This window comes from Talpa europaea (genome assembly GCF_964194135.1).
Source record: "Talpa europaea genome assembly, chromosome: 16".
NCBI lineage: Eukaryota > Metazoa > Chordata > Mammalia > Eulipotyphla > Talpidae > Talpa > Talpa europaea.
Genome location: NC_140084.1, coordinates 44,246,255 through 44,261,509, shown reverse-complemented (window position 1 = coordinate 44,261,509; position 15,255 = coordinate 44,246,255). Strand labels below are relative to the sequence as shown.

The 15,255-nt window shown below is 46.2% G+C and overlaps 1 protein-coding gene across 1 annotated transcript; it reads right to left on the bottom strand.

Annotated features, from left to right (window-relative positions):
- Window positions 1–804: 804 nt before the first annotated feature.
- Window positions 805–13,230, bottom strand: ETHE1 (ETHE1 persulfide dioxygenase). The gene is made up of 7 exons (XM_084258006.1): window positions 13,120–13,230; window positions 12,589–12,733; window positions 12,333–12,481; window positions 3,941–4,070; window positions 1,686–1,775; window positions 1,158–1,274; window positions 805–958 (listed from the first exon to the last, which is right to left on the bottom strand). The coding sequence occupies exons 1-7, from the start codon at window positions 13,198–13,200 to the stop codon at window positions 906–908; spliced, it is 765 nt and encodes a 254-aa protein (XP_084114132.1). The 5' UTR covers window positions 13,201–13,230; the 3' UTR covers window positions 805–905.
- Between the last annotated feature and the right edge of the window lie 2,025 nt (window positions 13,231–15,255).

Genomic DNA, 15,255 nt, shown 5'->3' with positions numbered 1-15,255 from the left:
TGCGCTGAGTCAGAGACCCGCCCAGAAACAGGGGGAAGTGTGCCCCCCTCCACTTCGCCGTGGGATAGAGGACAAGGGCTAAAGGTCCCAGCCAGATCCTTTCCTCTCTGGGCAAAAACAGGAAAATAACTGGCATGTGTGAAAGGATTATTGAACATCAGGGGCTGAGCTAAACAATTTATGCCTGCTAATTTAATTTCATCCTCACAGTAACCTTGTACAGAAAGGGATTTCTAACTCCAGCTACAGAAACTGAGGCTGATGGTGACTAATGAGCCCAAAGTCCACACACCAATTGTTCTCTGGAACAGTCTGAGATATTAGACATGAGGCATACTGTAACTCCAATCCAGGAAGTTTCTGGAAGATCATTCCAGATGATAGTAACAATAATAGTCAACATTGATTGGAAGCCAGCCAGGCAAAGGTGCCAAGTACCTCACACACAGGGACTCACGGGATCATCACAACACCTATCATTATTATTGTTGTTGTAGTTGTTATTTCCATTTTATACAAGATAAGGGAACAGGCCTGGAGAAGAGAAGTACCTTAACCTAGGCCTCACATGGTGAAATGTTCTAATCTAACTCGAGAAGCTCAGGCCCAAATCTGTTTGCTTCTCATCTTGCGAGTTAGAAAATTTCCCTTCTCCCCTCCCTGCCCCCACTCCTTCCCTGTCCTCCCTGGGGGCCAGAACTAAGCCCAGGCACTTCTAGAAACCCAACTGTTCTCCCAGAAAACAGACAGGAGTCAGATGCAGCGCAAAAGCAAAAAGATTTTTTATTTAAGAAGCTCAAGGGGCTGGTGAGGGAGGGGAAGAGAGGGCGGCTCTGGGAATGACTCCTCTCCACTCACCCCTCCCAGTGCTGTTCTTAATGGATTTCAGTACCAGACTGCCAGGGTCAGGAAGGGGGGGTCTGGATCCCACAGCGTATGTTTGCTGGAACAGCAACATCTGGAAGGAAGACACCAAGGATGAAACTAAAAGGTCCCAGCAGACTGCCATACCCCACTGGGGACCCCAAAACCGTGAGACATTCATATATGGGAAACTAGAGTTCTGGCCCTAAGGCTCCTCCTTCCCTCACACCCAGGAGTCCAGGACCCCAGCCCCTCCTCGAGCAGACCAGGAGACCCCTTCCCCAGCTGCTCACCTATCTGCTTAGGCTTAGGCAAGTTCAGGTTGTCCATGACCTTGACAAACTCTTCACAGCTGAGGGTGAGCCGAGGGTTCAGAGTCCGCTCCTCTTCCACAGTGGACACTGTGAGCCCTAGTGGCCGACAGAGGGAGAGCAACGTCAACCAGGACAGAATCTTGAGCCTGAACTACATTTCCCAAGAGGCCTCAAGGGTCCCGCTGGCTGGGGACTAACTGGCTTTTCCTAAAATGTTCCTGCCTGAGATTGCGGTTCCTCCTCCACAAACACTGTGGGAAATATAGTTTCCCACCATTCCCTAAGCTCTCTAAGGAAGTCCCAGGAAAACCCACACCTGCTGGAAATCTAGGAGTCCTAGTTTATAGCTCCACATTTTATAAACCTAGATCAAACAGTTGATCTTTTCCACCAGAGGAATTTCTGAGAATTATAGACTCCCATACCCATGAAGATTACAGCACTTTGTTGCTCCTCAAATAAGTAATATTGAATATAAGTCCCACACCTCCTCCAGGAAGCCCTCACCATGGTAATCATGAGCAGGGTAGATCAGACAGTCTCCTGGAAGCGTGAAGATCTTTTCGTGGACAGAGTGGTACAAGGTCTTGGCACAGCCTGGGGAGGGAAATCTCAGAAGTCAGTGGACCAAGAGTACTAGACAGGCCTTCCAAACCCCTCAGGAAAAGGGTGGGAGGATATAATCACTGTAATTAGCCCCTCCTCCTTCATTTCCTGCCAGTATCCCTCTGTCTAGATAGAGAAGAAAAGGGCAGGGCATTGTAGGCGGATGGAACATGTAGTGTATTGAGGGGTCATAAGAAATTCAGCATGGCTGTAAATAAGGTTGGGATGAGTCCCTGAAGCACCAGGAAGTTGCACCTCTCGCTCTGGGGATGCCAAGAAGAGGTCAGAAACTGAAGACGGGCCTCCCCTGGTGGCGCAGCGGTTGACTGCTGGTCTGTGAAGCTGCACGCAGCCTCTGCAGCACCGGTTCGATCCCCAGCCACTGGTGATGGTCCCACATGGCACACAGACCTCTCCTGCTGTGCCCGCTGCTCCCCTCAGCAGTGTATTTCATCCGTCTGCCTATTCTGTTCCCCGCTCTGGCTCTGGTGAATTCTCTCACCCTCCCGCGCTTCTGACTATACCCAGTGCTTATATAAAATAAATAAATAAATCTTTAAAAAAAAAAAGAAAAGAAACTGAAGACATGAGGCTGAGAAGGCAATGGAGCTGTGGTTTGGACAAGAAACCCTCACTTGTCATTTGGGGCAGGAGCAAACCTCTCTGGAATGTTCTTTCACCTTTCATTCAGCCTAAAGTCTTCAATTTCATGGCTATGTTGGGAGTGGATAAAGGGGAGATTAGAAGCCTCAGAGACAAAAAGAGACCACGATACAGAGATAAGGAGAGAGGGAACAGGAAGCAAAAGGTGGGACGCCTGCGGACAAAGTTGCCCATGGTCAGCTCATGTGACTCTGTGTTTCCTCTCTCATCTAGCCTGGCCGCCTTCCCTCTAGGCTGCTAAATCTTCCCAATCTAGTGTCAACCCCATATTAACATACAAACTCAAAGGACAGATGAACCCTGAGATTCTGAAACTCAACTTTTCGTCCTACAATAAAATCCCTGAATCTAACTGCCCAGCAGCTAAACCCTACAAATGTAACACTACCTTTGTAACATTACTTGGAACACTACACCCTCATCAGGGAAACCACAGAATCAAACTGGTGGCAGCTAAATCATACAATCTATGATTGTATTCCCTGGAGTAGGTAAACTACGGAATCCAACTCCACACGGCTCCCCCTGCCATGCCTCCAGCAGCTAAACCCTTTCTGGAGATCTTTAAATATTCACAAATCCTTTGATTCCCTTTCTTTCAAAATATGGCTAGAGGCCTCCCTGGTGGCGCAAGGGGTTAAGACGCAACCTATGAAGCTGTCTGCAGCCACCACAGCACGGGTTCGATCACCAGCCAGCCAGGTAGCAACCCACATGGTGCAGCAGACGTCTCCTGACCCTCCTGCTGTTCCCCTCGGCAGTATGCTTGGTCAATCTGCCTGTTCTGTTCCCCACTCTGTCTCTAGTGGGTCCTCTCACCCCCCACACCTCTGGCCTGTACCCCATTCTTGTATGCAAAAATAAATCTTTTTTTAAAATGTGACTAAATTTTACCCCTGACCTACCTTAGAGATTCACATCTAACAAATAGGACATTGCAGAAATGACCACATTTGATTTCTGAGACAAGGTCGATAAAACAAAATGTCTGTCTCTCTGATCACTCCTCTGGAGGCATCCAGCTACCAAGTCATGAGGACACTCAGACAGGTCCCCCAGAGGGCCACGTGCTAAGGCACCTGAGCAGCGACATCTTGTAAGCCCTGAGAGGGAGACACCTTGGAGGTGGACTCCCCAGCCCCATCAAGTCTTCAGATGATGGCAGTCCTGGTAGACGATTCGCTGACAGCCTTGAGAGAAACCCTAAACCAGAACCACCCAGCTAAGCAGCTGCCAGCGGCCTGACCCTTAGAAACCATGTAAGTTAGGGTAATGTGTTTCATAGCAATAGATAGCAAACACCTCCTGAATCGAACCAACCCCCAACAGCTCTCCCTCTGACTCTCTCCCCACTCTAGTAGCTAAATTCCTGAATCTAATCTGAACCCCTAAAAGTCTAACAGTCATTTGTTCATTCCTGCAATGGACTTGACCTGACACATTGGCACACACAGTTATGTTAAGATGTCATGCTGGGGAGAGGGGCCTGTGACCTTGCTGGAAGTCCGTCCGCCCACAGCCCCGGATGAGCAGGGCATCTCCAGTGAAGGCCATGCTGTGGTCATTCAGGACGAAGGTGACACAGCCAGAGGTGTGGCCGGGGCTGGCCCGGGTCTCCAAGGCCTGGTAGGGAGAGAGAACACAGTTACCAGGAAGCCAGTGGTTCGGCCGTCATAGTGAAAGTAGCCCCAGAAGCTCCCACCACAGGGTCTAGATAACTTTTTTCGGTAAAAAAAAAATTAGAGTCCCAGGCTCAAACCTCACACCAGAGGAAACTCCAAATGGATTAAAAGGAAGGAAACAAAACCATAAGCCAGGGCAACAACAAAAGTGGAAGTGAACGGCTAATCTCTACTTAGGGAAGATCGTTTCAGTGTGACCCCGAAAGTCATAAACCATTAAGGAAAAGATCAATGTTTTCAATTTTTTTTTTTACAATTCTTTTTTTCGTCTTCTTCTTTTTTAAGGGATTTGTTTATTTATGCATACAAGAGCTGGGGTACAGGCCAGGGCTGCGGGGGCGGGTGTGTGTGTGTGTGTGTGTGTGTGTGTGTGTGTGTGTGTGTGTGAGAGGATTCACCAGAGACAGAGCGGGGACTAGAAGAGGTAGACTGACTGAAATACACTGCTGTGGCACAAGGGGTTAAGCACTGCACTATGAAGCAATCTGCAGCCTCTACAGCACAAGTTCGATCCCTGGCCGGCCAGGGAACAACCCACATAGCAAAGCAATGTTTTCACTTTAAATAAATGTGAAGTTTCTGAATGGCAACAACATCATAAAATTTAAAGGGAACAGACAAGTTGGAGACTTCGTTTGTAACAAATAAACTAAGCAAGGTCACTATACTTAGTATACACAGCAATCTTGCAAATCAAAAAATAAGTACTTTTTCATTTTTTATCATAATGTGATACTTAACAGTCGTTAAAAATTATATCATTTAGGTAAAGTTTAATGATGTTCTACACAAATATTAGTGACATAAACCGATGTTCAATATCCAGTTAATGCAAAAAGCAGGTTACAAAGTAACTTGTACCCTATCATCTTTTGAAAAAAAATTATTCCTTAATTCTAAATATATATTTTTTCTTTAAGCTTTTTCTACCTTATCTTCTTTTATGGTGAATGTGTAATTTTATCATTAAAAATAAAACACAAAAATCAGGATAAGGATCTAAACACTAAAAATTATAAAAAATTTAGAAAAACATCTAGATATCTAGATGTCACCTTCTATATTTCCTTTTCATATATATATGTTTCCTTTCACATATATTTTCTTTTATACATATAGATTGATACACACATACATATATACATATGTATAAAATCTTGAGGTAGGAAAGATTTTTCTAAACATAATGGGAAATTCACAGGCCATAAGAAAAAAAGCGACAGATATGATTTTCCAAACATGGAGGGTGGGGAGAAATGAGAGCTGAAAGGCAAAAAATAACTCAAAGACAATATTAGCAGCACATTTAAGAAAATATTATAAAATATAAATAGCCATAATATATAAACAGTTCCTAGGCATCAATAAGAACTCTCAAAAGAAAAATGGACAACAAGCCATATTTACATTTATGGAAGAGAAAACATAGTCAGAATGCATCTGAAAAGACATCTAATCTCCCTCAAAAATAAGGAAGGGAGGGGGAGGCTTAAATTTTAAAACTCATATTTATCACCTACCACATTGCTAACTGTCAGAGTTGCTTAGGGTATCTGAGACAAAGCTTTCATTGCCTGGGATATATGTGGAACAATTCAGTGAAGTCATTTTAGAGGGAACTTTGCAGTGACCATAGACATCTAAAATGTGCATGTTTCTGACCCCTAAAAGTCACTTTGAAGACTCTGCCCCTGACATAGGTGCAAAAAATGCCCACCAGGGAGAATGCAAACTGGTCTGACCACTATGAAAAGCTGTGTGGAAGTTCCTAAAAATGGGGCCTCCCTGGTGGCAGCACTACGAAGCTACTGCAGCTCTAGTTCAATCCCCGGCCAGGGAGCTGACCCACATGGCACAGCAGACCTCTCCTGTCTCGCCCGCTGCTCCCCTCAGCAGTGTATTTCAGTAGATCTGCCTGTTCTGCTCCCTACTCTGTCTCTGATGAATCCTCTCACACACCCCCACTACCTCTGGCCTACACCCCAGTTCTTCTACACAAAAAATAAGTAAAATTTTTTTTAAAATAAAAAAAAAGAAAGAGTAAACACCAATGGACTATGGTGGAGGATTATTAGGGGGAATGGTGTGATGACATATATTTGTAGATGGGTGAACTTACACTCTTAAAACATCTACAGTGTTGTAAACCAATGTTTAAGTGTGTGTGTGTGTGTGTGTGTGTAACAGTATTAAGATATCCTTTGCCTCTTTTCACTCTCATTCCCCCAGAAAGGGCCTGTGGAATTTCCACGAGCTCCGTGACCTGTGACAATGCCACTGTTCTGACGGCCAATGATGTACGTTTGCTGTTTTTCTTAGTCTGTTTTAACTTCTAATACAGTTAATATTGATCAACAGAACCCGCACAAAATTTTTTTAGGGTCCTCCAGTGGGTTAAGGAGATCAAAAGAGATGTTTGGGAACCACCATTGTATTCTTAGGCAAAGGCATTAGGGGTGAAACATCTGCAATATGACTTTTGAATACTATCAGGAAAAAAAATTATACATAGAGGAGGAGAAATAAAGCAAATGTGGTTTAAAAATATGTCAACAACTAGTGAGCATTGGTTGAAGTGGATGGGAGTGTTAATTATACTACTATATCCATTTACTGTGGGTTTGACAAGATTAAAAACCAAAAGATGTGGCTGGAGGGCAGCTAACATCTTAACCTAATTCAGCCTCAACTGTTCCTGAAATTTGAGTGAACTCAGCTGCAGAATATTCTTCAAGGATGCTGAGGGGCCTGCCTAACCCCACATTCTTTCGGTAATATCATTCTCCCCTTCCACGATGCATCAAAGACGTGACACAGCTACACAACTGCTCTTTCACCTGTTTCCTGCAGCAGCGAAATCTGAAACTGCCTCTACTAGCTTGAAAACACACACACACGGGATTTGGACACGCAGTGGGGCGTTTGCTGGGCAGTTCCAGCGGCCCGCACTGCCCCCTGGTGGCAAGCGAGCTCTCAGCGTCTTTTTTATTTGGCCCTCAAGCTTATAGTTTTGCTCTATTATTCAAGTCATAATCTTGTTATAAAATTATTATATAATTATATTATATCATTAGTACATCAACTGTTTCTATACCTCTCAACCTAAAAAGCCAACGTGTCATTTTCCATCGCAGTGAAATACCCTGAACTTTATCAACTAAACTTTTTGTGACAGAGAACAAGATTATTTGTTCTGTTTAGGGTACAGTGTACCGTTATCTACAACTTGAAGACACATAACAAAATAAGATGGGGGGCCTTCCTGGTGGCACAAGGGGTTAAGACGCAGTACTATGAAGCTATCTGCAGCCACTGCAACACGAGTTCGATCCCTGGACAGAGAGGTGACCCACATGGCGCAGCAGACCTCTCCTGTTTTCCCCCTGCTCCCCTCAGTAGTGCATTTCAGTAGATCTACCTGTTCTGCTCCTCACTCTATTTCTGGTGAATCCTCTCACCCCTCACCCCCCACATCTCTGGCCTGCACCCCAGCTCTTGTATGCATAAATAAATAAATCTTTTAAATAACAAAAACAAAATAAGATGGAGTGATAGCTAGATAGAAATGTGCACTATAAATTTTTTTCAACAATTCTGTATGCTTGGAATTTTACATGAAATGTTGGGGGAGGAGACTTACAATATTTAATTACAAATAGCAGGAAGCACTGAAATCTTCTCATGGGTCACATGAGGATGACCTGTGATCTCTTAAAATATACTAATTCCTTAAACAAATTTACTTCAATAACAAATACATTTTAAAACACACACATAATAGAATAAAACAGTTCCATCAGAACCTCTCAAGTGGGACCTGGGCGATCAGCATCTTGAGGAACACTCCCCCTAAACCAACGTATTTAATAGGCAAGACTAACTTCCTGAATCTGCCATTCCTCTGGAAGCTAAAATGTTCAATTCTCAATCACTGAGCATTAAAACAGAAGATTCATCCTATGATGAAACCATCTGAATTTGAACCACTCTGAGTATAAAATGTACAACAAGTTCAAAAAACCATCTGCCAGTTTCTACTGCATTAAAATAGATGCCAGTTCTATCACCCAGAAAGTCCACTCCTTTGGTATCAAGGGCAATGTCCACTAGAGGTTTGTACAAGAATCTTCTGGCAGCATTCTCCAGTATAGCCCAAAAGTGGTATTTGCCACAGAGGAGAATGTATAAACTGCTGTGTTACAGAGGTCAGCAAACTATGGCCAGTGCACCAAAACTGGCCCATTTGGTAAGGCCTGAGAGCTAAGAAGGGTTGGGGAAAAAAATCAAAATAAGAATAACAGGTGGTGACACATGGAAATTAAATGAAATTCCAACTTCAGTGGCTATGAAGTTTTAATGGAGCCAACCCACTTCCTGTATGCATTGTTTACAGACATTTTCATGCCAACAAGAGAACTGAGAACTTGAGGTCTACAAAACTGAAAATAATCACTATTCTAGTCCTTTATAGAAAGTTTGCCAACCTCCCCCTCTCTTTCATTTTCCCCAGAAATGAGATTTCTACTGACTTCTTATTTTAATTTTTCAGCCTACTGAGTACTTTACTCAAGTAGACTATTTACAATCCTTACATAACATACATTTAAGATAACTATAAAGAACATTTAGGAACAGCTATCCACAACATCATGCAAGGTAAAGGAAGGAAACACGAAAGACCACACGCTGTTAATGGTCTTGTTTCAAAATAAGGAAATAAATCAGAATGGTTAAGTAAATTAGACATGGCTAAACATTAGTTAAATCACTCAGGAGAATGATCTCTCGGCAGTGGTGTAAAGTAGCCAGGAAAGGGGATGAGGAAGTTTTCTGGGGTGGTGGGAATGTTCTAGGTGAGTGGTGGTAATTCAGGTGTAAACATAAGTCAAAATTTACCAAGTTACAGAGTATAATGTGTGTACTTTTCTCAATATTACAATGTGATGTTACATATTAGTATATAATATGCTACAATTAAAATCTCAAAGGGGGGAGGGAAATAAGGAAGAAGGAAAAAACCTTTGCCATCTCCAAAGGTTTACAAAGAACTGTGATGAAAAATAAAAAAAAAAAATACTGAGTAATTTAAGGTAATAACCATGTTGGACAGGATACAGAGGAACATGGAACCATCTATGCTGCTGGTGGGAATGTAAAATGGTGCAGCCATGTTGGACAACAATTAGTATATGATCCACCCATTCCACTCCTAGGTCTGTACCTAAGAAAAATGAAAACAGGGGCCACTCTGGTGGCACAGGGGTTTAAGACAGCACTACCAAGCTATCGCCAGCCACTGCAGCACGAGTTTGATCCCCAGCCAGCCAGAGAGCAACCCACATGGCGCAGCGGACCTCTCCTGCCTCGCCTGCTGCTCCCCTCAGCAGTGTATTTCAGTAGATCTACCTGTTCTGCTTCCCACTGTCTCTGGTGAATCCTCTCACACCCCACACCTCTGGCTTACACCCCAGTTCTTGTATGCATAAATAAATAAATCTTTAACACAAAAAAAAAGAAAAACGAAAACAGACATCCACATAAAAATAATGTCCGGGCCTCCTTGGTGGCACAGGCGATTGACCTCAGCACTGTGAAGCTGTCCGCAGCCTCTGCAATATGAGTTCGATCCTGGCCGGCTGCGGAGAAACCCACATGGCGTGGCAGACCTCTCCTGTCTCACCTGCTACTCCCCTCAGCAGTGTATTTTGGTCAGTCTGCCTGTTCTGTTCCCCACTCTGTCTCTGGTGAATCCTCTCACCCTCCCGCACATCTGGCCTGTACCCCGGTTCTCATATGCATAAATAAATAAACCTTTAAAAAATAATAACGTCTATGGATCATCTTTATTAATGATGACCGAAAATAGGAAACTCAGTGTCAATCAACTGATGAGTGAATAATTAAAATGTAGTCTGTCCATGCAATAAAACATCATTCAGCAATAAAAAGAAATGAAACAGTGACATAGGCTGAAGGGGCTAAAGGGCGTGTGGGGAGGTCACCTGAGTGGCAGCTAAGGGGTGAGGGGTTTCTTTTCAGAGTGATAAAGATATTTTCTAAAACTAAAAAAAAATAGTTAATATTCTAAAATTATGGTGAGAAAATACACAACTCTGAATACAGTAAAAGTCACGGAACTGTAGTAAGTGTGCAAGCTGATGGTTTGTGAATTATATCCATGGAAGCTAAATCCACTATAGGTTTCCCCTGCTATCCAAAGGGAGAACTTTCTTGTTTTGGTATGATTTGGCGGGTGATTTTTTGGGACTGGGAATGCTCTTATCACTAATTAATTAATTATTATTTTTTTTTTAAAGATTTATTTATTCATTTGTGCATAGAAGAACTGCGGTATAGGGCAGAGGTGCGGGGGGTGGGGGGTGGTGAGAGGATTCACCAGAGATGGAGTGGGGAGCAGAACAAGCAGGTTGACTGAAATACACTGCTAAGGGGAGCAGGTGGTGAATCAGGAGAGGTCTGCTATGCCATGTGGGCCAACTCCCCAGCGGGGAATCGAACTTGTGCCACAGTGGCTGCCCACAGCTTCATAGTGCTTAGACTTAACTCCCTGCCCCACAGGGGAGGCCCCCTATCATTAATTTATAAGGAAAAAAATTCGAGCAATCCCAACACAAAATCACCTACCAAATCATACTGAGCAGAAGTGTTCTATTCTCAGATAGCCGAGGAAAACTTATACAACTAAGTTCTTCAACAATTGTTTATCGAAAACATCACTCACTCGGAGGAGGAGGAAGAGGGGTCAGAGCCAGGGAGGGAGGAGCACAGGGACTATGGGGATGGTGCACGGGTGCATTGGTGAAGGAAACTCTGTGGGGACTACACCTGAGGGGGTGGGGGGAAGCAAATATTGTTTAAAAATGAACAACGATGTAAAAAAATTTTTTTAATTAATATAAAAATTAATTATTAAAAAAATTTTAAAAAGAAAACATTACTCACTCAATTTAACAAGGGGTTTATTTGACACAAAACCTCAGTCATTTCTAATTCCGCTAAAGCTTCTCAATCCAAAAAATGCTTGCAGTCCCTGATACCATGAACAATGTACATAAATATACAACACCTTTTTTTACCTGCTTCCAGAAAAAGACTTAAAATAAAGAGCACATAGGGCCTCCCGGTGGCACAGCGGTTGAGCGTTGGGTTGCAAAGCTACCTGCAGACTCTGCAGCACCAGTTCGATCCCCGGCCACTGGGCGAGGGTCCCACATGATGCGCAGACCTCTCCTGCTGCCCACTGCTCCCCTCAGCAGTGTACTTTGTTACTCTGCCTATTCTACTCTCCACTCCGGCTCTGGTGAATTCTCTCATCGTCCCGCGCCTCTGACTGTACCCAGTGCTTGTATAAATGAATAAATAAATAAATCTTAAAAAAAAAAAAAGAGCATATAACCACTGTAGCTAAATCCTCTGATTCCACACATAGCCCTCATTTACGCTAAACCCTATGACTCAGATGAACTGTTCTGGAGGCCAGGTCCTCACCATGTTACCTGACATTCTGTCCAAAGTCAGCCAAACTCTCCACCTTTAGCAACTCTGATCAGAAAAATGTGCTGAGAGGTGTTTCCCCTCCAAGGGCTGCCCCTGCCTGACCCCCATATTGCCGTGGGTAGAAATTCAGGCTGAAAACCTGTGGCAAAGAAGGAAGAGGCAGTGGGAACCCTCGGACCATTCTAGGGTGAGGCAATATTTAGGCTGGGGCTAGGATGAGGCAAACCTGGGTCTAATGCGCAATATTTAAAGAAGCACAAGCTCAGAGCGCCTGTGCTGGGCTTGGACCAACTCTTTAAATGCTGCACCAAGCCCCACTCCCCTCCTTTCCTGGGTTACCCTAGTCCCAACCAAAGGCAACAGGATGCTCCTTCCTCCAACATTGGGCTTTCAGCCCTGGCCTGGAATTCCAGCTCCCAATCAACTTTTACCAAAATGACAGGCCACAGGAGCTGCACCCAGGCCTCAGAAATCTCTACAACTGATGTTGACTTAAGAGGCTCTGGCCAGAGCCACACCCTCCAGACCTTTTACCCCTGGGCCCCAACTAGTGTAATCAGGAAGCCAGGTCTCAGGCCTCGCCCAAATGAGGTGCCCAGCCCTTCAGGCCCCCTATTGCTTTAAGTCCCAGAAGTTCCAGCCACTCCACCCTCACCCCCAACTTGGGACCCAGCATCCAACTCACAAAACGCCCAAAGCGGATGGAGTCTCCATCCTCAATGTGCAAGTCAGCCTGGGCTCCACTAAGGCGGGAGATGACAGACTGGCAGCCGGGTAGTAGAGACCGGAGCATCCCTGAGCCCGTAATGTGGTCGGCATGACAGTGGGTGTTCACTGGGAGAGAGAGGAGGGACAAGTCCAGGAGGGCACAGAGAGGACGCAGCTTCCCACCACCCAGTGCCCTCCTCCCTCAGACCCAGGAGCTGAGCCCCCAAACTGACCAGCATACAGGAGCCGCAGTCCCAGGTCCTTGACCAACTGGACATCCCGCTGCACCGTATCCAGAACAGGATCGATCAGAATGGCCTCTCGGGACTCCCGGTCACCCAGCAGGTAGGTGTAGGTGCAGCTCTTGGGTTCAAACATCTGCGAGGGGGGTGAGGGACTGGTGAGAGAGGAGAACCAAACTCCCTCAATGGGGAGTCCAGGCCTGCACCCCTTTCTCTTCTGAACGTCCACAAGCAGAAGCCCCAGCCCCTTCGCTTCCCCGGGGTCAGGAATCGGGGGCCCAGGACCCAGAACCAATGAGTCCCAAGTCAGGGGCCCCAGCACCCTCGCCAGGAAAGGAGCTCAGCTCCAGCCCAGGGCTCCCAGACCTCCTTCCTTAAAGGGTCCAAGAGCCCAGTCCCAAACCCCCTTCCGCTAGGATCCAGGCTTCGGAGTCCCGGGATCTCCCCAGTTTCAAGGACCCAGGAGTTGCGCCCGTCACTCCTCCCACGGGCCGGGAACCCCCTCCCTGGCCCACCTCGCACCTGCCGTAAGAGGACGGGGGCTGCGGAGCCGCTGCGCAGGCTGAGCTGCCGCCCGGCGACCTTCAGGACGGCTCCGGCCATCGCTGCCGCCGCGGGTCCGGCCAGCACTGAGGCGAGCGCCCGCCGAGCCGGGAGCCCGGCGCCGACCCGGCGGGGAGGAGCGGGGCGGGGCGGGGGCGGGGCCGGCCTTAAAGGGGCCGCGGCCGCGCGGGAGCGCGGGATCCGCCGGGCGGGCTGGGACCTAAGGCGGGAGACGTCAGAGACCAGAGGCTGTGAAACCCCGAGCAGAGAGAGTGGCGGTGCTCTGAGGTGGGAGACGGGCTGGGAGCAGCAGGCCAGGGATCATGTGAAGGGACAAATGGGTGGTGAGATAATCCTTGCTATGAAAAGATACTTGGTTCAAGGTCACTAGTGGCCAGGAAAAGGGTCCCCACATTCTTGAGGGAGTGTTGGATGGGTGCCTGGTTCCCAGAACAACACCTGATCTCAGTTTTTTAAAAAAATTGTGCAAGTATTTTTACCTGGAATGGTTGCTTCTTCCCAGGAAGAAATCAGGTGTTTAAAAATAATTTTGCACAATAGCTTGCAAATTCAGATTGAGGATCATTTGGCTTCCGTTGGGATTCGAACCCCCAAAAATGGCCTTTGTTCATTTATATTGAGAACCTCGAGTTGCAAAATTGTATTGTCTGATCATAGGCTGTTATAGAAAGTCTTCTTTTTGGAAGGACATCAGTAGTGAGAACAGAACATCTATTCTTGTCTGAAGGCTCTAAGTTACTTTGTTACAGAGAAGCAGCCTTTATTTCCAACTCAGGTGGACCACTTTCAAGGAGGTTATTTGCAACAACTATTGTACATTCTATATTCATCTTAAATCTGGAGTTTCCAAGGAACAGCCCTGGAGGGGATTATCAGACCAGGCCCCCTTCCCCCGCCTCCCTCCCACAACCTCTTTGCATAGGCCCCCTTCGCCTTGAGCCCATCAAACTCTGCTTCATTTAAATTTTGTGTAAATCTTATATTTCAGAAGCAGCCTATAGCTCTCTCCCTGCTTTTTGGAAGATGGCCAGTGTTCCCTCTGCATCCCTCTGTCCTTACTACAGCAAATCAATAAAACCCAATTCTAGGGCCTCCTCGGTGGCGCAGCGGTTGAGCGCTGGGTTGCGAAGCTGCCCGCGGCCTCTGCGGCGCCGGCTCGATCCCCGGCTGCTCCCTGCCGCCTGCTGCTCCCCTTAGCAGTGTACTTTGGTCCTTCTGCCTGCTCTGCTCCCCGCTCTGGCTCTGGTGAATTCTCTCACTCTCCCGCGCTTTTGACTGTACCCAGTGCATGTATAAATAAACAAAAATAAATAAATAAATAAATAAAAATACATGCCTCTTTAAAAAAAAAAAAACAACAATTCTAGTGTATTCCTGGTGCTTTTTAGGGGCAAAGGACTCAGAGAGCTACTCTGAGGCAAGGGAGATGCTCAGAGTCTTGAGAAAGACATTCAGCTATACCGGACAGACCCAGAGCGACTTGCAGGGGTACGTGGAGAGGGAGAAATTTGAAATGGTATTTTTGTCAAAAAAATTTTAGTCCCGAAGATACACTTGGCGATGGGAAGAGATGTTGGGACATTTTAGTAGGGAGAAATGGGCAGAAAGAAGCAGCTCATGTCAAGGAGGGAATTCTGCTCATTTATTCTGCACATCAAGGTCTCCTGCATGCCTGGCCCAAGCTGGGCAAACCCAAAACTCTCTTCCAGTCTGAGTGGTGGGGGAGAGGTACAGACATTGGGGCTAAAAGTGGGAGAGGGTACAGGGATGACTGAGATCTTAGGGGAGGGAGGCCTGGCACCAGGAACTCCAGCAAGGGGGTGGGTGACCGCCTGCCAAGGCAACGGCCTTGGTCACACCACCCCCTACAAGCCCCAGCTCCGGCCTCACGGCGGTGGGAGGGGCTAAGATCGTCGACTCACCCAGTAGCAAAGGGCGCCGCAAATAACGTGCCTTATATAGAGCCGACACCTCGCTCTGGATCCGGAGTCCTGCCCCGCCCTCCAGGAAAAGAACAGGCTTTTTTGCAAACGCCTTGAGTGAGTCTGAAACGGTGGGTTTTTGCAACTGCCTGTGGAGACAGAACTCCGGTTC